Raw genomic sequence first — 24,187 nt, forward strand, 5'->3', positions numbered from 1 at the left:
CAGAGTTAACTAATATATGAAAAGTACATAGAACAGTGCTCAGTACATAATAATACCAATGGTATTAGTTACTGTAATAATAAAATTATAATTGGCTAGTTTTGCTGTTACTAGTTTGATATGTCAGTTAGGAGAAGAAAAAAAAATCAAAGTTGACTGAGATTTATAGTTTAACAGCCAAGGCAAATTATGGAGAGTTTTTTGAGGGAAGTGGGTGGGAAATATGACTTCACATTTGGATTTGTGACTTTGAGGAATTTTTCCACATAGATATATTCAGTAGGGAAAAGAGGCACATTATTTTGAGGATTATTAGGATGTAAGTGGTAAGAAGTGATCACTCAAATAAAGAACATATTCAGTAGAGTAAAGCAGCCTGTATTGTCTTTAAGAATTCATTATATAAGTTAAACTCCAAGGTAAACAGACAAATACCATATGACCCACTTTAAAAATAAAGTTGATCTAAGACCTTCAGAATCAGGGCCAGTAAGATGGCTTAGTGGGTAAAAGTGTGTACTGACAGCCTTAAGTTTCATCTCGAGGACCTATGTGGTAGAAGGAAAGAACTAATTTCTGCAAGCTGTCCCCTATCTCCAGATAAGAGCTGTGATACATGCATTTGCACACACACATGCACACAGGTGTGCATGTACACATGTGCATACATGTATTGTGTGTATATAAATAAATCTAATAAAAATTAAAGAAGTTGAAAATATAACAGTAGTTTCTAGAGGCTATGAGAAATATGGGGGTGGAGAGAGGTTGGTCTGTTGGATACAGTTTTAAACTTAGACCTGAGGAATCAAGTTTTGATATTCTTACTGTATAGTAAAATAACAATTGATGGTATATTATATATTGTCAAATAGCTGGAAGAGTAGATTTTTAATATTGTCACCACAAAGGAATGGTTAATGTTTAAGGTCATGAATGTACTGACTTGATCTTTATACAGTATCCATTAATGAGAGCATTGCATAGTGCCCATAAATATGTACAATTACTACAAATTAGTTAAAAATAAAAATAAATAAAAGAAACAGTGAAGACATAAAACTCAGTGTGAAGTGGAAAGTTTGGACAACCTGGTATTCATTCTTGAGTACACATTCATTTACATTAGTCTGGGCTAAGGTCAAATGGGCAATCTCATGAAAGGTAACATTTGGCCTATTGAGAACACAGAGCTATAGAGAAGATGCTTTGTTAACATAAAGAGACATTGCTTACTACTTTCCTCTTTTATGTGTCTGACTGAAATATGTAAAAATTGATTCCTAATTAGTAGAAATGGCAGAGAATGGCAGAATGACAGAGAATAACAGTATAGGGTTTTGAAGTCTTTATAATACGCAACCTATTAGGTATGTATTGTCAGAATTTGTTACCATTAACTAAGGATTTCTATGTCTTTAATTTCTTCTTATAAAAATTCAAATATACCCACCTAGATTCTGTATTTATACATGAATGTGTTTCCCCAAGTAATTTCAAAGTAAACTGCGAATTTCTGACAATTCATCCCTTAAATATTAGCATTTCCTATTATACCAGTGTTAAACCTCAGAAGGTTGACAGAAATTTCATAATATCACCTGTGATCCAAAGTTCATATTCAATTTACAAAATTATCTCAAAGGTGTGTGTGTATGTGTGTGTACACATACATAAACATTGCCACCTGTAATTGGCATTTTCTTTGGGCCACCAACCAGTTCCCAAATAAAGATATAGATACTTACTATTAATTATGAATGCTTGGCCTTAGCTTAGGCTTGTTCCACTAACTCTTTTAACTTAATTTAACCTGTTTCTATTCATTTTGCCTTGGGTTTTTTTTTTTTTTTTCCTTTTGTTCATTCTGTATGTCCTACTTTTCTGCTTCCTCTGTGTCTGGCTGGCTGGCCGCTGATGTCTTCCTGGCATCTTTTTTTCTTTCTTCCTCGAGCCTAAATTCCTCTTCCTACTTTACTCTCCCTGCCTGGAAGTTCCACCTGTACCTCCTCCCTGGATATTGGCCATTCAGTTTTTTTTTTTTTTATTTTTTTTTTTAGACCAGTCAGGTGCCTTAGGTAGGCAAGGCAAAGCAGCAACACATATTTACATAATTGAAGAAATGTAACACATCTTAACATAGTTAAACAAACATTCCACAACATAAACAAATTCGTCTTTACATAGTTAAACAAATGCAACACATCTTTGCATAGGTAAACAAATACGCTGCAACAGCCACCTCTTTATTCTCTTATTCTAGAACATCTTCACACACAGAAAACATACCTTTTTTTTTTCTTTTGAGGGAATTACTGACTTTTGGACAGCCATATTCTAAATTCTGTTTAGTTGGTTTTCCTTAGTAGCATTTATCTTGTTTCTATATCCTTTATAATTTATGTACTCTGCAACATATATTTAAAGGCTTAGAGCTATATTCAGATTAGACATTTTTGTCAAGAATACATCACAGAGGCTGGAGTGATAGCTCAGTGGTTAAGAGCACTGGCTGCTCCTCCAGAGAACCTGAGTTCCATTTTTAGTACCTACGTGGTGGCTCAAAACTGTCTGTTCTAGGAGATCTGACACCCTCTTCTGGCCTGTAGCAGGGAAGCATCCATATGCATGAAATAAAATAACTTTTAGAAAATAATACATCATGGTAATATTGCAAACTTTATATTGTATCAGATCAAGAGGCTGTCTGGTTGTCCCACGGTAAGCATTACCACATTTGATCTTTAGTAAAATATAATGAATATCTTTTCCCTTTGAGTTTTAAGAAGTAATCTCTGGGAAATAATTTGTTACAAGGATGATGTTTTGTTTTGATACTGGGCCACTTTGAAGCCCATAATAGCCTAGAAATTTCCTCGTTGCTTTCTTTCCCTGTTGGATTACATGTATCTGCTACCAACTTGAACAAGTTGTTTGTGGTGCTGGGGTTTAAACCAAGGACTATGCAAGCGCTAGGCAAGTGCTTTACCACTGAGCTGTATTTCCAGTTCATTTCCTTATGGCTTTAGATTATTTCATTGGAGATTGATAATTCTGTCCTTCTTTCCATATTGCATGTGTATGATGTGTATGGTGTGCCATGCTGTTCATGTAAAGGTCAAAGGACAACTTTGTGGAGTTGGATTTCTTCTTCTACCTTTTTGTGGTTCTGAGGTTGAACTAAAGTCAGACTTTGACAGCAAGCACTTTACCTACTGAGCCATTATATGTAGTTATATTTTCTCTAAAATATAAAACATTTGTTATATGGTTATAGATACTTTGCCTCTGTTTTCTGTTTTTACCCTCTGCTTCACTCTTTTATGATCTCCATCCTTGGTAACTATTTTTTTTATTAATTTATTGTTTAATCTTTCAGTGTTTCTGTTTGTTATTATCTGACAGTGTTTCTGTTAGTTACCTAATTACTTTAGGTAACTAAGGATACTGCTAAAATAAATAAATAAGTAAATAATTAAACTGAATACATCCTGCCACATTCAGTGCTCACATTTCTTAGTGCCTGAGAAGTCCAAGGTCAGGCCCTGAAAAGTTTGATGTCTGGAGAGTTTTTTGTTTTGTTTTGGTTTGGGGTGTGGGGGAGTGCTATGTCCTTACAGGTGGAAGGCCAAGGAGCTTTCTGAGGTCTTGCATAAGGGTGCTAATCTCATTTATGGGGGGCACGTCACCTCTTAAGATTCCCTGGATGTCCTTGAACTTGCTCATTCTGTAGGCCAGGCTGTTCTTGAACTCTGGGATTCACTTGTCTCTGCTTCTGGAGTATTGGGTTCAAAGCTGTGTGTCATCATACCCACCTTGTATACAGTTTTGTAACCTTTAGCTACCCACTTTAGAAAATTTATAAGGATTAGCATACATTGCTGTTTTTAAAAGGTACCAGAGGGAAAGATCCTGTTGAATTTTTCCCATGGTTGTGGTTAATTAACAACAGCTTACTACTGCTTGAACTAAAAGTTGACATTGTTTACGTAAGAGAGCCTCTTATACAGTTTACTTTTTCAAGTCTCATCTTTTTGGGTTAAGACTTCAAATGCATCTGTATTCTACCTCTTGATCCATTGTGGTAATGACATATCAGTAATAGATCTTTTACCTCATGTCTTTGACATTTTGCTGAAGCAGATAACTTTGATTTGCAAAGATAGCTGAAACAGTTAATTCTATTTTCATGGAAATGACAGGGCACAATAGATGGCTTTGTACTCTCCTGTCTAAAGGATGAAGCATTAATACTATGACTCAGTTTTTGGTGTGCCAACCAGGCATCAGTTATCTGGCATTATGACAGGTTTGTTAATGGTTCCTAATGTGAGTGTCAAAGAAAAAAAAAATTGTAAGAAGCCTCAGGATGGCAGTTTTAAAATGCTAATTAAAAATAATTTAATCTATATAATTCCATCAAAAGTTTAAAAGAGAGAGCGCAGGTTTTGATTATTACTTTTTTCTGCTGTGTTCTAGTGGAAAGGTTTTATTTTCCTTCAGTCTTTCTGAAAACAACTTTTGAAGCAAAATTTGTGATGATTTTAATTTTATTTTACAAGTAGAGATTTTATTTTGATAGCTTATCAATAAGCTGAAGCTTCAGATAAAATAAAGTGGTTGTAGTTTAACTTAGGAATGGTGAAAATATTTTGGAAATGAGTAACCAAAGGGAAACGTATACAATTAGTCCTTAACTTCTTGTTGATGTCTGTAGGTTTTTGTGACAATGGTCCACTAGACCAGGCTTCTTTTTATATTAAGGATCTTTGAACAGCAGTTTTAAGAAATTCTTTAAAAAATATAGAAAGCATGTATTATAGTTTGTAAAGTTTTTTTCCCTGTTATTATATTTTCACTATTAAAAATGTACAAGTGGGTGTTGGGGAGATGCCTCAGTGGTTAAGAACACTTACTGCTCTTGCAGACGACCCTGGTTTGGTTCTGAGCACCTCAGGTCCAGAGTGGCTTGCATCTGGTCTGTACCTCTAGTTCTAGGAGCTCTGATACCTTCTTCTGATCTCCCCATGCACCACTGGTGCACATATATGCAGGCAAAACACTCATACACATAAAATAAATCTCTTTTAAAAAGAGAGAAAATACAAAAGCTGGGAAGAACAGTTTTTAAAGCAAAGGTTTTTTTCTTCTTCTTTTAAACAAGATGTGGTGGCTCATATATTTAATCCCAGAATTCTGGAGGTTGAGACAGGAGGGTTGCTGTGAGTTTGAGGCATCATGGTGTATATAGTAAGGTCCCAAGGCAGACCTTGTCTCAAAAATAGAAGAAGAAAGGGACTTTTAAAAAATTTCTAAATAGCAACTATCCTGTAATATGTTTTTGAAGTATTATTAAATGTTTCAGTATGCATTTGTTTTAATGTGTCTCTCCCAGCTATGTATTCCTAGCTGGCCTGAAACTTGCTGTGCAGACCAGGCTGGCCTCAGACTTGCAGAGATTCCCATCTGTTCCTTCAGTGCTGGGATTAATTAAGGGAATACCTAACAAAGCAACTTAAGATTTACTTTGAATCATAGTTTGAGAGTTACAGTTCAGCATGGCAAGGAAGACTTGTCAGTAATAGCTTGAAGCATTGGTTGTGTTGGATTCTCAGACAGGGCCATAAAAGAGAGGGAGGGAGGGAAATGCTGGTCCTCAACTTGCTTTTTCTGTCCCCCTTTTTAGTCAGTCTAGGACCCAAGCCCATGGGATGGTGCTGCCCACATTCAGGGTGGTTCTTTCTCTGCTAAAGCTTTGAAAAGGCTCACACAGCCATATCTAGAGGTGTATTTCTAAGTCTAATCAAGTTGACAGTGAAGATCAACAGTTCCTGACTTAACATGCTTAAGATCTAGTAAAGGAGGCAGAGACATACTACAGTGTCCCATGACTAGCACTCAGGGAAGGATGAAAACCAGACTCTTATTGTGGGCTCCAGTGGGTCTTGGTTTCCAAGAGTAGATAGACCAGTGGTCAGTTTGCAGGGGTTTTTCTCTAACGGTATTTTTGTGCAAATAACACTAAAATGTCAGATAGAATAGATACAGAACAAACTACTAAAAAAAATGGTTGGCTGTGGACTTAGATGGGAAGGAAAAAGTGTTAACAGGCCTGATGTGTTTGCCTCAGAAATGAGAATGTTCATAAAGTACAGCAGCATTGTTTTCTGGTGCACCACCTCTTTTTCTCTATAGCTCAACCTGGCCACATGTAAAAATTTTTCAGAGAAATACTATTATTTGTAAATATGTCAGCAAATAAAACTGAAAAGGTATACAGTATAATGATGGCTTTTATTCATGCATTATCTAAAATCAAGGAATTTCAGTGCTGCATTAATATGGAATTGTACAAGTAATTAGCAGTGTCAGACTTTTAGGAATAAATATTTTTACTTTGTTAGAGTTTTTTTTCTTTTTTTCTTCTTCAAGATGCTACTTAAACCAGAATTTTCTCTGGATTAACTCTGTTGTTCTGACTGCAAATTTATTACAGAACAACAAGCAAGCGCTGGGGAGATAGTTCAGTTGGTAAACTGCTAGTCATGCAACCATGAAGACCCAAGTTCAATCCCCATTACACATGTACATGCTTATAATCCCAGTGATAGAGAGATCCGTGAGGCTCAGTAACCAGCCGCTAGTCTAGCCTACTAGGTTAAGTTTAAAGCCTGTAAGAGACCTTAGGTGAAAAAGCAGAGTAGATAGCTCCTGAGGACTAACACCCAAGATTGGCCTCTCACCTATACATATATGCACACACATGCACACACATGCACCGGGGATGGGAAAGAAAGGGAGATGAAGGAACACATCTAGAAATACTCAAGGTACACAGTGGCAGATTTGATGTTAAATTATAGTGATGCAGGAACTAAAGAAATAGATGAAATAGAGCTGGTATGTGAATGTTGGCTGCTTCTAAGATTCTGCGGAGAGTGGATACTCCAATTTTAATGTTTACTGTTGCTGTGATTTGTATCATAAAGAAAGAATATGACATGTGGGCAGAAGACTTCTCTGTACTGGTGTTATGCAGAAGATGGCACCATGGCTTCAGCTTGTGCTTGTTTGGTTGGTTTCTTGGTTTCTTTAGTCTCAAACTGTAAATTGGAATAGTACTAAAAATCAATGTACTAAAATGGCTCAAGAGATTCCAGAGTATTTAATACTTTTCACACATGGGGCATGAAAAGAATTTAATTAATTATTTTAAAAGTTCATTATTTTCCTGCTTGTCTGTAATGAGGGTGGCCTACTTAGCTATATAGATATTAACTGCAGCATGAATTCTAGTTGGTCTTAATAATAAAAACTCGGAGACAGATATTGGAGTTAAAGTTGAAGATCAGAGAAACAACTCGGTGAGCCACTAAAGAATTCTTACCTCTACAAAAGTGTAAATGGAAGAGGTAATTGACCGAACCTCAGACTGCTTCCAACTGCATTGCTCCTCAGACTCACTAGACTGCAATGAGCTCCTGTTTCCTCCCACTTTATATTCCTCTCTAGTGCTGGGATTAAAGGCGTAGGATCCCAAGTGCTGAGATCACCTTTGTGTGAGCTCTGTTTCTCTTTTAGACTGGAACAATTTCACATAGCTCAGGGTGGCCTTGAACTAACAGAGATCTGTCTGCCTCTGTCTCCAGAGTGCTGGGATTAAAGGTGTATACCTCTACTCACTGGCCTCTATGGCTACCTAGTGTGGCTAACTTACTCTGATCTTCAGGCAAGCTTTATTTGTTAGATCATAAATAAAATATCACCACAAATAAAATATCACCACAAACAGCCTTCTAAATTTATAATTTTAGATAACACTCTTACAGATTAATGATAGGAACACAAATAATGAGATGGCATTTGATTAAAAATAAGGAATGTGGATGTAGCTAGAAAAGGTACTTTTGTAATTGTTAATTTGTGAAATGCTTTTTAGTGTCAGACTTGATTTTATTAGATGTTCTTTTAAGAAATTGTGACAAGGTGATGCTTAGCCTGTTGAACCCTGGAACTCTGTTTCAGCTTGAGTGAACTCTTCCTCCTATTTCAAGAGCAGGCTAGCCAAGGTTTTTCTCACTTCCCCTAACTACTGTTCTTTCCTACCTCAAGTAAGTGCTGTGCATGTCATACTCCTCTGTCAACCCTCCCCACACTTCTTTATGCCTAGCTAACTCCTATTTATCTTTCATTTTTTAAATGATTTATGTACTGGTGTTTTGCCTGTATGTATGTCTGTGTGAGGTTGCCAGATCTTGGAGTTAACAGACAGTTGTTAGCTGCCATGTGGGTACTGGGAATTGAACCCAGGTCCTCTGGAAGAACAGTCAGTTTTCTTAGGGCTGAAGAGATGGCTCAGCAGTTAAGAAATCTTAATGTTTTTAGATTGAGCTACTCTTATTCAGTGAAGTCTTTTCTTAGTCTTGACATAGTCTCACAGATTGCTCCATGTATTTAACTTCCCTATGAGACCTGACTTCCATTTGGGCTTACTCTTATGTTCTGCTTTACCCCCAGTACAAACTATTCAGGACTCAGAATTGACTAGATGCTACTGTTTCTTGGAAAGGTAGGCTCTTGTGAATCAGTATGCTTGTACTTTATAAGCTGATGCACAAGAAAGAGGCACACATATGTGGAGGAAGAGAGACAAGCATTCCTGCACAGTGCTTACACTGTTACAGTGCATGCTCTGAAGCCACATTGACTGGGTTCTCATGCTGTCTGTCACTTATGAGTAGTGTAAACTCGTCACGCAAGCATGGGGAATCAAGTTTGATCCCTAGTACCCTTGTAGCCGGGTGGTGGTGGTGCACACCTTTAATCCCAGTACTCGGGAGGCAGAGGCAGGCGGATCTCTGTGAGTTCAAGACCAGCCTGGTCTCCAAGAGCTAGTTTCAGGATAGGCTCCAAAGCCACAGAGAAACCCTGAATCAAAAAAACAAACAAACAAACAAACAAAACATAGTACCCTTGTAAAACGCTGAGCATGGTGATGCACACTTGAAAACTTCAGCCAGGAGCAAGGAACAGAAACAGATAGATAGAACCCTAGGGGCTTGCTGGTCAGCCAACCTAGCCTAATCACTGAGCCCCAAGTTCCAGTCAGAGAACCTATTTAAAAACCTAAATAAATAAATAAATAAATAAATAAATACATACTCTGGTGGATAGCTCCCAAAGAAAGACCAGAGATTTATCTCATGTATTTGGATACCCATATGTACCCATGCACAATATACAGAACATACAATACATGAGTCACTAAAGTCTTAAGTTCCATACTATTCAAAAGTCCAAAATCTCTTCTGAGACTCAAGGTAAACTCTTCGCTATGATCTCTAAATTAACAAGTTATGTCCTCCCAGTAGCACAGAGAAATCATTCCTATCTAAAATGGAAGAATGAGAGTAGATCAAAGAATTGAATCACAGCAAAACTGAGGCCTAGAAAAGTGTAAATGCTATAGCTTCATTTCTGGCATGGGAGCATATGGAAGTATCAGTCAAGCTCCAGCAAACTTGGACAATTTCTGCTGGTCTACGGCTTGCAGTGCATGTGGTCTGCCTCTTGTGTGGGTACTCCACTTGGTAACTGCTGCTTTCATTATAAGACATTCCATGTTCTAGTGTCTGTAACATTCTGAGATCTGTATTATAACTTGGACTTCACCCTGATATTTTCATGCATAATCTGCTTGGAGGCTTACTATATGGGATCTGATCTGGATACACACATTTCCTGGTCTCTCAGGCTTTTCTCAAAAACCTTTGTGTAAGTCTTCTTGATTTTCTAGCTGTCATATTCTGCATGCCTGCAAAACTCAACATCATATGGACAATGCCAACTAAAGAAGTAGCTTCATCCCTTAGATAGACCAAATCTGCCTGAGCCTCTGTCCAGGTGGCTGAACCTGGGAAAACATTTCCTTAGATAGCTATTTCCAGCAGAGGAGCCCAAGCAACATTCTCTTTTCAAATGAAGATTTTCAAATAGGATTTCAGCTTTATATCCTGGAGCCTGCAATGGGTGGAATATCTTTTTTTCTTTCCTGTTGTCCAATCACAAAGTGTGAGATTGAAAAAAAAAATTTAACCACTATGCTACTTTGTCTGTACTTGCCTTCTTAAAAGGCAAGTCTTTATCTATTTATTTGTTTTTCAAGACAGAGTTTCTTTGTGTAGTCCTAGCTGTCCTGGAACTCACTGTGGATCAGGCTGGCCTCAAACTCATAGAGATCCATTTGCCTTTGCCTTCAGAGTGCTGGGATTAAAGGTGTGCACTATCACTACCTGACCTCCCCCCCTCCAAAACAAACAACAACAAAAACCCTTTAAACACATTCATGCTCTTTTTCTGGCCATACTTCAATTTTACACATTTCTACTCTACTGTTTACTGTAAACCTGACCAATCAATACTCATGTTACAGTCAGAATGTTATTCTGTTTTGAAACTTCTTCCACCAAGTAAGTCTGTTTAGTTTTGAATTCAGTTTCACTCAAGCTTTAAGGATGTAGGCATAATGTAGACAGAGTCTTTGTCAAAATATAGCAAGAGTGGTCTTTAGTTCCCAATAGAATTCTTATTTCCGTCTGAAACCTCATAAGCCTGATCTTCCTTGTTGGCATTTTAAATCTGTGTTCTGTTCTTCAGGACTCTCAGCAGAATGTCCTTTAAGCTTCTCCAAAAGCATTTTAGAACTTCTCTGACCCTCAACTCCAGAGACTTTCCTGTTATTCTCCCAAACCAGTTCCAAAGGCCTGTGAACCAATTGTCAGATTAATTGTAGCAGTGATCCCAGTTTTGATACTAATTCTATGTAATTTATCTTTGTGTCACTATGACTAGAATGTTTGACAAAACCAGGGGAAGTAAGATTTGGTTTGATTCATGGTTTCAAGGGATTTTCAGTCTATCATAGCAATGAATGGGGTAGAGGTCCCTCAGATTGTGGTAAACTAGGAAACAGAGCAACCAGAACTATGGCCTCAATAGACTCTTCCCCTAGTGGTGTGCTTCTATTACCCAGATCCTTTCTTTCAGGCTCCATAGTCTCCTAAGATAGTGCTACCTGGGAACAAGCATGAAAAAATGAGCCTTAGAGGGACATTGTCAATATGTGAGGTGATCAACATGCTAATGATCTAGAAAACATTAGTTTTTACAGTTTATTTTTAATGTGTAGCCCAGACTGGCCTCAAACTTGTGATCCTCCTGCCTCTACCTCCTTCAGCAAATCCTATCAGAGTGCACCACAACCGACACTTTTTACAGTTGTACAAACAAATAGACTACAGTTTGCTTTGTGTGTTCTTGGTCCCCATTGTCTTGACCTGAGGATCCAGTTAAGCTAATTGTAAGCATGTATATCTTTTTTACAATTTTCAGGAAGCCTTCCCTACTTGTACTAGAGCTCACAATGTAGGAGAATTAATGTTACATAGATTATGAAGTTATTATTGTTAATAGTGTTGACTTAGCTAATTGAATAGTTTATTGGGGAAGATCACAAAGTTGTCTTTTGGTCGTTGCTATAAGAAAGAACTGAGAAATGACCATGCCCACCCCTTGCTGGTAAGGACAACAAGGTTATATTTTAAAGGTTTCTAGCATCTACATATAGATTTCTTTTTGTTGTTGTTGTTGTTGTTTTGTTTTGTTTTGTTTTTCAAGACAGGGTTTCTCTGGAACCCACTCTGTAGACCAGGCTCAGAGATCTGCCTGCCTCTGCCTCCCAAATGCTGGGAATAAAGGCATGCGCCACCACCGCCTGGCAAGGCTAGAGATTTGTAAAAGAAAAATTGTATGAAGTTTTTAAAGATGTGTACAGAATACTGCAAACATTCTCTGAAAAGATGCTTGTGATTAATAGATAAAAAAGAACTAATAATCATCACACAGCTATAATAGGCTTTAAAAATAAACATATGGTCTGCTTTTGACCATGCACAGCTTAGAATCTTAGTATTAGGGAGGCCAATCAGGGGATATCAGGAGTTTAAAGATAGCCTGGATTATATAATGAGATCCTGTCTCCAAATAATAATATAAAATAAACTTTTTCCTTTTATTGTTTTTTAATTACTCATATTTACATATCCATCCCCCCATTCCCTCACACTCCCATCCATCCATGTTCTCCCTCAAGCCCCCCAACACATCCCCCAACTCCTCCCCAGGGATAGTGAGGCCCTCCACCAAGGACCTTCAAAGTCTGTCAAATCATTTGGTGGGAGGGCCTAGGCCCTCCTTGCTGTATCTGGGCTGCAATAGTATCCCTCCGTAGAGAATGGGCTCCCAAGTCCATTTGTGCTCTAGGGTTAAAGCCTGGCTCCACTGTTAGAGGCTGGAGGGATAGCTCAGCCATTAAGGCTAGGCTCACAATCAAACATTTTCCTTTTAAAGACCAAAGTTCAAAAAGAGCAGAGATTCTTCAAGAAAAACATGAATGGATAGGCCCACTGCCTGAAAAAAAAAATACCCATTTTGGAGTGTGGGTTATTAAGCCCAGAGCCTGGATTCTACTGGCAAGTTCTTTTCCACTGAGCCACCTTATACCATTCTTTTGCTTCTACTATAATGTTGAAGGAAGCTGGGTGTGGTTGCACGCACCTTTAATCCTAGCACTCAGAGGCAGAGGAGGAAAGATCTTTGTGAGTTTGAGGCCAGGCTAGTATACATAGGGAGTTTCAGGACATCCAGGGATATATAGAGAGACTCTGTATCAAAAAACCAATAAATAAATAAACTAAAAAAAAATCTTGATGAACCAAGTTACTTTTCCAATAGTGTAAGCTAAAATATGAAAGAGGAGAGCTGGGAATTATGCTATACACCTGGTTTGGGGTGGAGGTGAATAAGAACATAATATATTTAGAGGCAGCTCACAACCATCTGTAACTCAAGTTTGAGGTAATCTAAGGTCAGGGAATCTGCACTTATGTGGTGCATGTAGACTCACATAAGAACATATATATAGGTAAACATGCACAAATCTGTTTTAAAAGAGTATAATTTACTTTAAATAAATTTATATTTTCACAATTTTAAAGAGAAATGGGGAAGTAGCTCAGTTGGTAGGGTGCTTTTCTGGGATACATCCCCAGCACTGAATAAACCCAGCATAGTGGTACATACCTGTAATCCTAGCACTCAGAGGCAAGAGGATCAGTAGTTCAAAAATCACTCTCTACTTCATAGTAAGTTGGGGCCAGCATGAACTATTAAAAAGACTTAAATGAATTGATTTCAGACATGATCTAAGAATTATTGTAATTTCTCCCCATCCCCAAATCATGGAGGAGAATGTAAAAAGTACCTCTTATGTGAGAAGTTGGAGAGAGAGAAGTGTTCCATAGATTGTGAAAACACAAGTCTATTGCCCTACTGTAGTCTAAACTGTTAACAAAATTTGAATAACAATTTCCAAGTATTTAGAAAAGAACTGCTTATCACCATGAATCAATATATATTTCTAAGAAATAAGACATGCCAAATGACCTCATTTTTGCTCCCCCCCAGCCTTATAATTGCTTCTGGTTTAGAAAATAGTAAAGGCATGTTGTATCTTGACTTTAGCAAGTGGTTGACAGTCTCCTTACTATCCTTGTCGCAAAGATGATGAAAATGTAGGTAGATTGATTTACAGTTGTTTGCATGCTGAACCCATGCCAACAGGACTTGGTTTACCCAAGTAATACCCAGTTGCTTTATCCACTGATTTCTCAGTTCAGTAACTACAGATTTGTAATTGTGAATTCCTGACTAAGGAGTTGTATGTTGAAACTTGAGTGCCTGGATTTTTTTCATACAATTGAAATTTCAGTTACAGACATTTATCTAGCCAAACTATTTGTCTGATGCATATATTTTTAAATCTCATAAACCAGATTCACTATTCATAAAATCAAATCAAAGAATAAAAGTTAAAGAGTAATGATTCTTTTTTCTTTTAAGATTTGTTTATTATGTATACAGTGATCTGCCTGCATGTGGGCCTGCAGGCCAGAAGAGGGCACCAGATCTCATTATAGATGGTTGTGAGCCACCATTCGGTTGCTGGGAATTGAACTCAGGACCTCTAGAAAAGCAGCCAGCGTTCACAACCTCTGAGTCATCTCTCTAGCCTGAGTAATAATTCTTAAAGCATAGGCTGGTTAGATAAGAATTATAAAGAATCTTTTGTTTGTGTTTGTTTAATAATATTTGTACTAGCATGCTCTTGAAATGTCAAGGTTCTGTGGATTAACCCATTTTATTAAAGTGTCATTATGTATAAATCACTGATGGTTACAATATTTTGTCTTTATTGTCAAAAACAACAAAAACAATGATGGAGTTGCTGGAGAGTTGGCTCAACACTTAAAAGCACCTACTGCTCATGCAGAGGACTCTAGTTTGGTTCCCAGCACCCACATGGTGGTTTACAACCATCCAAAACTCTAGTCCCAGGAGATATGAGATCTTCTTCTTGCCTCTTCCAGCACCAGGACACCAGTACACATACATACACACAAACAAAATACTCAAACATATTAAATAAAAACAAAAATTATGAGTTTCTAAAAATAGTTACAGATTTTATTTTCAGTTTTAGTGGTGCTAAGCAAGAATTCTACCTTCAACCTCTGAACATTTTTAATAAAATGACTTTTTCTGATTTTTAATTTAAATTCTTTAATTACTACTCATATTTACATATCCACCCCCAATTTCCTCACCCTCCCATCCTCCCATGTTCCCCACCAAGCTCCCCAAACCCACCCCCAACTCCTCCCCATGGATAGTGAGGCCCTCCACCAGGGACCTTCAAAGTCTGTCATATCGTTTGTGGGAGGGCCTAGGCCCTCCTTGCTGTATCTGGGCTGCAATAGCAATAGTATCCCTCCATAGGGAATGGACATTTTTTAAAAAATAGAATTGTTTCTCTCTCTCTCTCTCTCTCTCTCTCTCTCTCTCTCTCTCTCTCTCTCTTTTGTAACTGCTCATCCTAGTAGAAATTAATGGTAAAAACAGATTATGATTCCAGTTCTAATAATTGTGGGCATTACTTTTTAAATTTAGCCTTTTCTGTGCTACCTGGCTTTTACATATCAAAGCGCCTTAAAATAAGATTTGGATTAATGCCATTTCCCCTTAAGAAATTCCTCATGCTAGATCATTTGTGATTTAGGACTTTATTGTGGCTTTATCTTTTAATTATCTCTAAGCTAAAATACATTATTTTTATAACTTAAAATCTAATCTAGGTTTTAAGCACTTTATAGTTATCTCTAAATTATGACATATCCTACAAGTTTTGAGTATAAAAAAAGGAAATTATGTTGTGAGCATGGGAGATTTGTTCCCATTACTCAGCATCCTCCCTTCCCCCATCAGCACTGGAGGCAGGTAGAAGAGCTGGCCCTGAGTTTATAAGAGCTAAAGAGAGGTGTCCCTGTGTCCCTGCCCCTTATCACCAGCTCCTGCACCTTGCCTGGGCAACACAGTAGAGCTGGCCCTGTAGGTATAAGTGTGGAAGAACTGTTCCTGAGGAGGTAGAATTAGGAGAACTGGCACCACTCTGGCAAGTGGGTGAATTAGCCAGAGCAATATTGGAGAACTCACCCTAGTTGTGAAGATGGGGGAGCTGGTGGGCTGACCAAACCTGCAACATCCATCTCATCTGTGATCTGCTGGAGCCAGGGGTTGAGGGTGAGGGGATGGGGGGGTAGGGGGTGTATGTCAGTCTGCTGACCCAGAGCTGCAACAGAAAGCCCAGGAAGAGTCCCAGCAAGGGCCCAGTATCTAAGGATGGTGTAGCAGAAACCAGGGGCCTTTAACCAGACCAATGATTCTTTGCGATGGATGTGTGCATGTAAAAATGTATGGATAAAGGGGTTTAATGTGTGACTCACTGTATCCCACTGCAGCTTCCATGACAAGAGTTTTCCCTTTCTTGCTATTTTTTTCTCTTAAATTTTATTTTTTTTTATTTGGGGGGATGGGTGAGATTGGAAGGCATGATGTGAAAGACACAAAGAATAAAAAAGAAAAGGAAAATTATGTTATAAAGTGTTGACTTTTTAGTTATACCTGTATTACCTTTTATCAGAACTAAATCTTTTCCTGAAGATATGTTGGAGAGCCAAGTTTTGAATATTGGAATTTATGTTATCCTTTTAAATGAAAAAGAAATAGATACATTTTCTGTTCATTCATTCATTCAAAAACAAAAAAACCTACCCAAATATCTCAAACACTTAGGCCATGCAGTTGGAATCTACCAAAACTTTTTGTCTAATATTTACAAAGAACTTGAGATACCAGTTACCAAATTGTAAAAGTCTTAATGAACTTATTATCAGGTTGATTTTTGTAAAATGAGTATTGTGCAGGATTGATTATATAATAGGTCTTATCATCTACTCAGAAATGAATACATGCTGGAGTATACATAAAAAGTAAGACAGTATGATTTTGTTTGAGTTGGGGTGGGACCCTAAATGCCTGAGAAAAACATCCTTTAAGATAAGGGTTGTTTGTGTGTTCGTCACTGTAAACATCTTTAGGATTTTTGCTTGCTTTTTTTTTTTTTTTTTAAGTCACACTGCTCCCATCCCCTTCTTCAGTGTCTATTTTTGTTAGGACAAAGAATGGAGTTGTTTTGGTTTATGTTTATTACTAGGGCCCAGGTTATCTCTAAACACACTGATTTCCTGGTTATATTACCATCTTCTCATGTAGGTTCTATGTATTTATACGTAGTAGAAAGGAACAAAAATGATTAGAGATTCAGTGTTATATTAGATAAAAGGATGAAACTCATGTAAGTATGTTGTTCTAGATAAAACACAATATAGTCAGCTAGTCATTTCTTATGCAGTGAGATAATATGTTTTGTTTGAGCATTTATCTTTTCTACTTGTCTACAGTCTTGTCTAATAAACAGTGTTTGCACTGTCTTTTCATTTAAACCAGTCTTTGTTACAAATTTATAACTTTGAGATTTCTGTAACCTTCTGTTTACTGTTTCTGTTCCCCATTTCCCCATAAATAATAGAAAACATTTGACTGTCTTACTTATTTACTCTGTATTTAGGAATTAACAAGTAGAGTGACTGTTTTGCCTGGTGACAAGTGGAAGGTCCTGGGCTAGGGCCCATTTGTTTGTTTGTTTTGTTTTGTTTTTCAAAGAACTGGGGTACACAGTAAATCAGCTAATCAGCTAGGGTTAGAGATTGCCAAAGCTAGAACATGTGGAACCTACTGCATCCTGAGCAAGAGTTTGGATTTTTTTTTTTCTAAGTGCAACATAAAGTCATGAGGATAGATGGGGCACTAACACTGACCTAATCTGTTTTACATCTCACTGTGGTGATTGTGTGAGGGGCAGGGAATAAAGGAGACAAGTGGATGTTGGTAGAATTCCAGATGTGAGACGGTGGTGGTAGATTAGATTAGAATGGCCCTGATGAAAATGGAGAGCAGTGGCATATGATTGCTAGTAGATCTAGAAGACAGGGGAAAAGAGAAGTCAAAGATGGCTTTTAGATTTGGGGATTGTTCTTCCAGCTTGTGGTGCTGCTATTTTCCAAGAGAGAAAACTGAGGGAGATAGTCTTGTTTTGTTTGTTTGAAATTTGAGGTGCTTATCCAAAATTTCCAGATATGTCATCAGCAATGTATATGCGTGAGATGGGAGTTAAGTAGAGATAACTTAAGGATGAATATATCTGAATTTGGTGGTATTTAAAGCCATGTGACTGAATGTTCATCATATTTTCTGCACTGTATGTTCTTCAGTCACAGAAAATTATACCCACATTATATTGCAGTCATTTATTTTAATTACAGTACCTATAACATACTTATTTCCATGTCCTGTTATTAAATAAATTATTAAAAAATATTTGATCAGTATTTTATATACTTAAATGAATATCTAATAATTACATTTTGCTTTTTTTCTTAAGGCAAAGTCATAAATAAAGATTTGCGACACTACCTGAGTCTTCAATTTCAGAAAGGATCAATTGATCACAAACTTCAGCAAGTCATCAGAGATAATCTCTACTTAAGAACCATCCCATGTAAGTACATGATAGCATAAGAGAAATGAGACAGAAATATCTTTACTTAATTAAACATTCTAGAAATAATTTAGTGAAGTATTAAAAAATTATTTGAATAATAGGTAAAAGGACTTGCTGCCAAGTCTGAGTATGATTTCCCAAATCCACCTAGTGGAAGAAGATAACCAACTCTCACAAGTTGTTGTCAGACCTCCACACATGGCATGTACCTACACACACACACACACACACACACACAATATAAAAGGCATATTTTGTATGAAATTGTGAAGACTAAGTTAGAGACAATGAGTGAAACAAAACTCACTGGACAGATGTGAAAGCAGATTCCAGAATGCGGAAGTAAAGATCAATGAGTGTAAACACAGTAATATAAACTAATCAAATTGAAACATGGAGATGAAAGCTAAAAGCTAAAAGGAGTCAGGGGTTCCGCCCTTGTTGGCTGGCTGCCAGTCAGTTTTCCTTCGTCACCAACAGTGAGGTTGGGTAAGATATAAGTAACATATGGTGGACACTGAAACGTACACAGAACTATGCTCTATTCATATTTAGCTGTGGAACTGCAACAAGCCACAATGGGGAAAACAGGAAAAACACTTTTAAAACTAGCTAAATTTTTGCTAAATTCTGTGAAAATTAACTTGTAAATTTAAGAAGCTCACAGACTCCAAGCAGAAGAAACCTAACAGAAATTACACCAAGGCATATCATAATCTAATTGCTCAAAACCAGAAACCAAGAGAAAATGTGAATGGCAAACAGAGAAAAAGAAGATCCATTGCTTGCAGGGGAGCAAAGGATTGCTACAGATTTGTCAGCTGGAATAGCACAAGCCAAAGACTAATAATTGAAATCTTTAATACACTAAAAAGAAAAATGCCAACATGTATTTCTCTGTATAACAGAAATATCTTTTAAACGTTTATTTTTTTCAGACAAAGAAAAAAAGTGGAAGAATTTTTTCAGCAACAGAATTATTCTAAGAAACACTAAAGTTTCTGCAAGTAGAAGTGAAATAATAGACATAGTTTAGGATTTCAGATCCTCTTTTAGCAATTTTTTTAATTAAAAATTTTAAAAAATCAATAAAATAAATAGAAAACAAGAACAGTACTCCATTATCACGACTAATTGCTATTTATTAGAACATGCTACCCAACACAGTAAAGTGCACATTCTTTTCTAGTGGACATGGAATGCTGTTCAAAATCACAAAAAGAAATTCAGTGACTGTAAGAATGTTTACATTATATAAAATATGTTACTTGAGTATAATGGAAATTTAATAAGAAATTATTAACAGAGTGGAATCTAGAAAATCTCCAGGTATTTGAAAAATAAGTAATATAAATAACCTGTATATAAAAAATCACCAGAGAAATTTTAAAAAAAAAAAACATACATGACAACATAGAAGAAACTTATCTACATTGAATCAAAATTTTAGGCTAGCTAGAGGACCATTGAGATGGAAACATAATACTAAATATTTCTATTAGTAAATTACAAAGCTGTCAAATGACACAAACATTTGTCTTAAGAATGGGAAGAAAGGGTTTTGGAGAGATGGCTCAGTGGTTAAGAGTATTGACACCTCTTCACCAGAGATCCGGAGTTCAAATCCCAGCAACCACATGGGGGCTCACAACCATCTATAATGAGATCTTATGCTCTCCTCTTCTGGCATGTAGGCTCTGTGTGTAGATAGAGCACCATAGACACACGGGGGAGGCCCTAGGTCCTGCTCCAAATGATATGACAGACTTTGAAGATTCCCCCCATGGAAGGTCTCACCCTCCCTGAGGAGCAGAAAGGGGTGGGATGGGGGTGGGGGAGGAGGAGAGGGAGAGGGAACTGGGATTGACATGTAAAAGCACCTTGTTTCTAATGAGAGAGAGAGAGAGAGAGAGAGAGAGAGAGAGAGAGAGAGAGAGAGAGAGAACTACCAATCAACACTAAAAAAAGAGAATGGGAAGAAAAAGAGCAGGATAAAGCAAAAACTAGCTAGGAAGGAAATTAATAGAGGTAAAAACTAAAGAAAAACAAACTCAACACTGATTTTTTTTCTTTTTACATTGTATGATTGATGACCTTGTAACCAAACTACTCAAGAAAAAGAGAAAGAAATTAGTATAAGGATGAAATGATGGTATCAGTAAGAACCCTCTGTATTTTAGGTGAACACTGAAGAACATTCTGAGCAATCCCCCCAACCTCAGCTCCCAAGACAGGATTTCTCTGTATAATAGCCCTGGCTACCCTGGAACTCACTTTGTAAATCAGGCTGGTCTCGAACTCACAGAAATCCACCCACTTTTGCCTCCCTAGTGCTAGGGTTAAAGGTGTGAATCACCACACCTGTTTTAATTCTGAGCAATTTTATACTGAAGTTGTACAAAGTCTTCAAAGACAAAACTACTAATGCTTACTCTAAAAGATACAAATGATCCAAAACTTTCTTTTTTAAATAAATAATTTATAGTGTATAATTTCATTAAAAAAATACTCAGTCCCAGATAATAGGTAAATTTCTGCCCCCCCCCAAAAAAAATTAGGAAGAGAAGAAAAACAATTCTATACAACATTTTCTGAAAAATAGAAGAGAGGGCCTTGAACAGTGTTTAATGGCTAAGAGTTGTTCTTTCAGAAGATCCAGGTTTGAGTCCCAGTACCCACATAACAGCTCAAAACTGTCCATAACTCCAGTTCCTTGTAATCCAGTGGCCTCTTCTGACCTATATCTGCAGTAGGCATGGATATGGTGCCTAGACATACTGCAGATAAAGCACTCATAATATAAAATAAGTTAATAATAAAACAATAAAAATAAGAAGGAGCATTTCCCAACTCATTCTGTTATTTGACCATTATTATAATTGAATAAAAGCAGAGAAACATTAAACGAAAACAATAGTAGACTTCAAATTTTCATGAACTTTGATCCAAAATATTTAGTAATATTTCAGCAAATCCATATATAACTGTATCTAAAAGGATAATGTATTATAACTAATTAGGGTTTGTTCCAGAAAAACCAGTTTATCTCTCATTGCCTCTTTGTGCCAATCTATTATTTCTAACCCATCTGTGGTACTGGGAAATTGCTCTCCTACCCTCCGATACAGTACTCAGCTTTGTCACTAGAGGGCACAGGAAGGATTCTGGAAAAACAGAGGTTTCTTGGCTTCAGCCTGTCCTTTTGCTCTTGTCTTGGAAAAAAAAAAAAAAGATACCCAGTTAAGTTCAACAGTACCCTAACAGTCAGCCTTTCAGTGGAATTCAGTGGTACCAGTGAGGGGCTTCTCAGCATAAACAACAGTACCTTCATAGTAGCTTCCTGTGTCCTACTGGTATACCCACTGATTGTTCTAATTCTGTGGACCCAGATAGATCGATGCATAGCATCTATGAGAGGCTTCTGACAAGTCCAGCCAGTGTTCTAGTTTGCTTTCTATTAACTTCAAAACACGCTTTACTAAAGCACCACCATTGCATGGGCAGCTTGCTGGTGAGTCACATTAGTATCTCAGTCGATCAGTTCTCTACCTGCCAGCCTTGACCCACTGAACCAACACTGTCTCCAATAATCCAGCAAGAGTCTTTACTCAGTGGGCTGTTACCACACCTGCTTGAATGAGATTTGAAATAGAGATTTTTAAGCGTATTCCTCTATTGCAGGCAGTTCACCATTGGGAATTCTTCCTCAGGTATAGGATAGAATTTTTCAGTTATCTTTTAGCTCTACTTTTAGAATTCTTTTAAAATCTCAGTTAATTCTTTGTAAATACTGTTAAAATTTCTTTAAACCTTCCCTTTTCAAATTACATGTGATTTCTTTTTCCTTTCTGGATCTTGACTGACAAAGAATTGGTACTGATAATGGTCCCAGGAGACAGGCTCTCCAAGAAGGAACCTTGAGGGGTTTTGGTTGTGTTTTTGGTCTAGAATCAGTGCTGAGTTCTTTGAATAGGGAAGTAGGAGATACGTAACTAATGACAATCTGAGGCATTGCAGTTTAATCATGGTATCTCCTGTGGAAGACTATGACAAAGTACTTAATGAATCTAGTACCTTGGGAGCCCAAATGGCAGCTGCACTTGGTTGGTGTAACAGTAATAAAAGCTACAAATAGCTACATTGTGATATGAGCTGGAGTGTTGCATAGGGAATCCTGTGCTACAGAGAGAAAGTAGTATGCTTTGGTCTAATATTTTATTATTATGAACTAAGAGTATTTTGCTAACTTTTAAATGATCTCTACCCAATATCGATACTTAATATAGAAAATCTGTTTTAAAATGGAATATTAGTACAGTACAAGTGACAAGTAAATAGTTTAAAGCACATGTGGTGGCTCATGCCTGTAATCCTAGCATTTGGGAGGCTAAAGCAAGAGGATGGCAACAAGTTCAAAAAACATTTTGTAAAATTTGTGAAGATAATGACATAAACTATGAATTTTTCACTCCCAAAATGAAAGTGTGAGACATAGTAAGCATCCATTATATTGTTTGATGTTTGTCTAAGTTAGGGTTTCTATTGCTGCAGTGAAACACTATGACCAAAAAGCAAGTTGGGGAGGAAAGATTTTATTTGGCTTACACTTCCACATTGCTGTTCATCACTGAAGGAAGTCAAGACAGGAACTCAAACAGGGCAGGAACCTGGAAACCGGAGCTGATGCAAAAGCCATGGAGGGATGAGACTTACTGACTTGCTTCCTGGTGCTTGCTCAGCCTGCTTTCTTATATAACCTAGGACTACCAGCTGAGAGATGGCACCACCCACGATGGGCTAGGCCCTCCCCTATGAATCACTAATCGAGAAAATGCCTTACAGCTGGATCTCATGGAGACATTTCCTCAACTGAGACTTCTTCCTCTCTGCTGACTCTAGCTTGTATCAAGTTAACAAACAGACAAGTATTCCAGATATAGAAAAAAAATTAATTTTATAGCGACATTCTCAGTTAAAAGATTGTCAAAAAAAAGGTCTTCACATTGTACATTAGATTACAGGTTGTATCATAATTTTTTTCCCACTGGCCACCCTTAACTGATTTATTTTTTTCAAATTATATATATAAAGACCAATAATGGCAGTATGTTATGCATCAATAGCAGCAACAGCCTTTCCAGATTCTGCAGTCATTTCAACAAAACATAATTTTTTTTAAGGATGAAAATATTTTGTGTGTTTGAGTTTGGTTTTACCTTGAAATTTCTATTGCTTTTACTTCAAATTATCAGTTTTTGATCATATAATCGTGTTCCATAGTATCTACTGCTTCTCTTTGTATTTCTTCTGCTGCAATATCAATGAAAGATTGAAATAAGACGAAAATACTCATAGTGGAAAATGCCAGGGGATATTTCTGGGTGGTATTCAAACAAATAATCTAAGATCTCCCAGCAAGGTTAATAGCATCACATGGAGTCCTGTATTGAAACTGCCAATTTAAGGACTTTGTTTCCAAAACCTCTTATTTCTTGAAATGGCACCCACAGGATTTAAATATAGTTATGTATATCATCATTTTGATGTTGCTTGGTAAGAAAGACCTACCATTAGCAGACAGGGCCTCACAAACAAACACACTTGCAGGAATAGCTGCCGGTAAGAATGACTGAATAGATTTTAAATGCTGCTTTCACATATGCTTCTGTCCTATTGCTTGGAAATACTACCCTGAACAGTTAATACTGGATTTCAGTATTGTCTACTAGTTTCAGTTGAAAGTTTCTTTAAATCAATAAGCTCTACATCAAATACTTAAGATTTAATTCTCACAGAATTGCAATGTAATTTATTTCATTTTCCTCATCAACTGATTTTATTTTTTAGGATTTAGGAAATTTCACCAGTAAACTCCAAAGTAGAATTTTCAGATATAGAGACTAATATAAGTCAGTTGTGGTCCTTATTTGCTTGTGGAAGTACAGAATGGTTCATCATCTTAGGCAAATTAGATATTTTCATTTAAAATTAAATATATATTTACCGTATGATCTAGCACTTCCACTCTTAGGCATTAACCCAATATAAATTTCAATATATCTATTTAAAGTCTTATAAGTTCTTGGCTCCTTTAGTTGTAATAGCCAAAAT

General features: G+C 37.0%; 1 protein-coding gene across 3 annotated transcripts in view; it reads left to right on the forward strand.

Annotated features, from left to right (window-relative positions):
* Positions 1-24,187, forward strand: part of Magi3 (membrane associated guanylate kinase, WW and PDZ domain containing 3) — a 203,992-nt gene that overhangs the window by 79,464 nt on the left and 100,341 nt on the right. For all 3 annotated transcript variants that reach the window (XM_027393847.2, XM_027393848.2, XM_027393846.2), the window contains exon 2: positions 17,957-18,073. In XM_027393847.2, the coding sequence (XP_027249648.1) occupies positions 17,957-18,073 (117 nt within the window). The remainder of the gene's footprint in view (positions 1-17,956; positions 18,074-24,187) is intronic.

This window comes from Cricetulus griseus (assembly GCF_003668045.3).
Source record: "Cricetulus griseus strain 17A/GY chromosome 1 unlocalized genomic scaffold, alternate assembly CriGri-PICRH-1.0 chr1_0, whole genome shotgun sequence".
Taxonomy (NCBI): domain Eukaryota; kingdom Metazoa; phylum Chordata; class Mammalia; order Rodentia; family Cricetidae; genus Cricetulus; species Cricetulus griseus.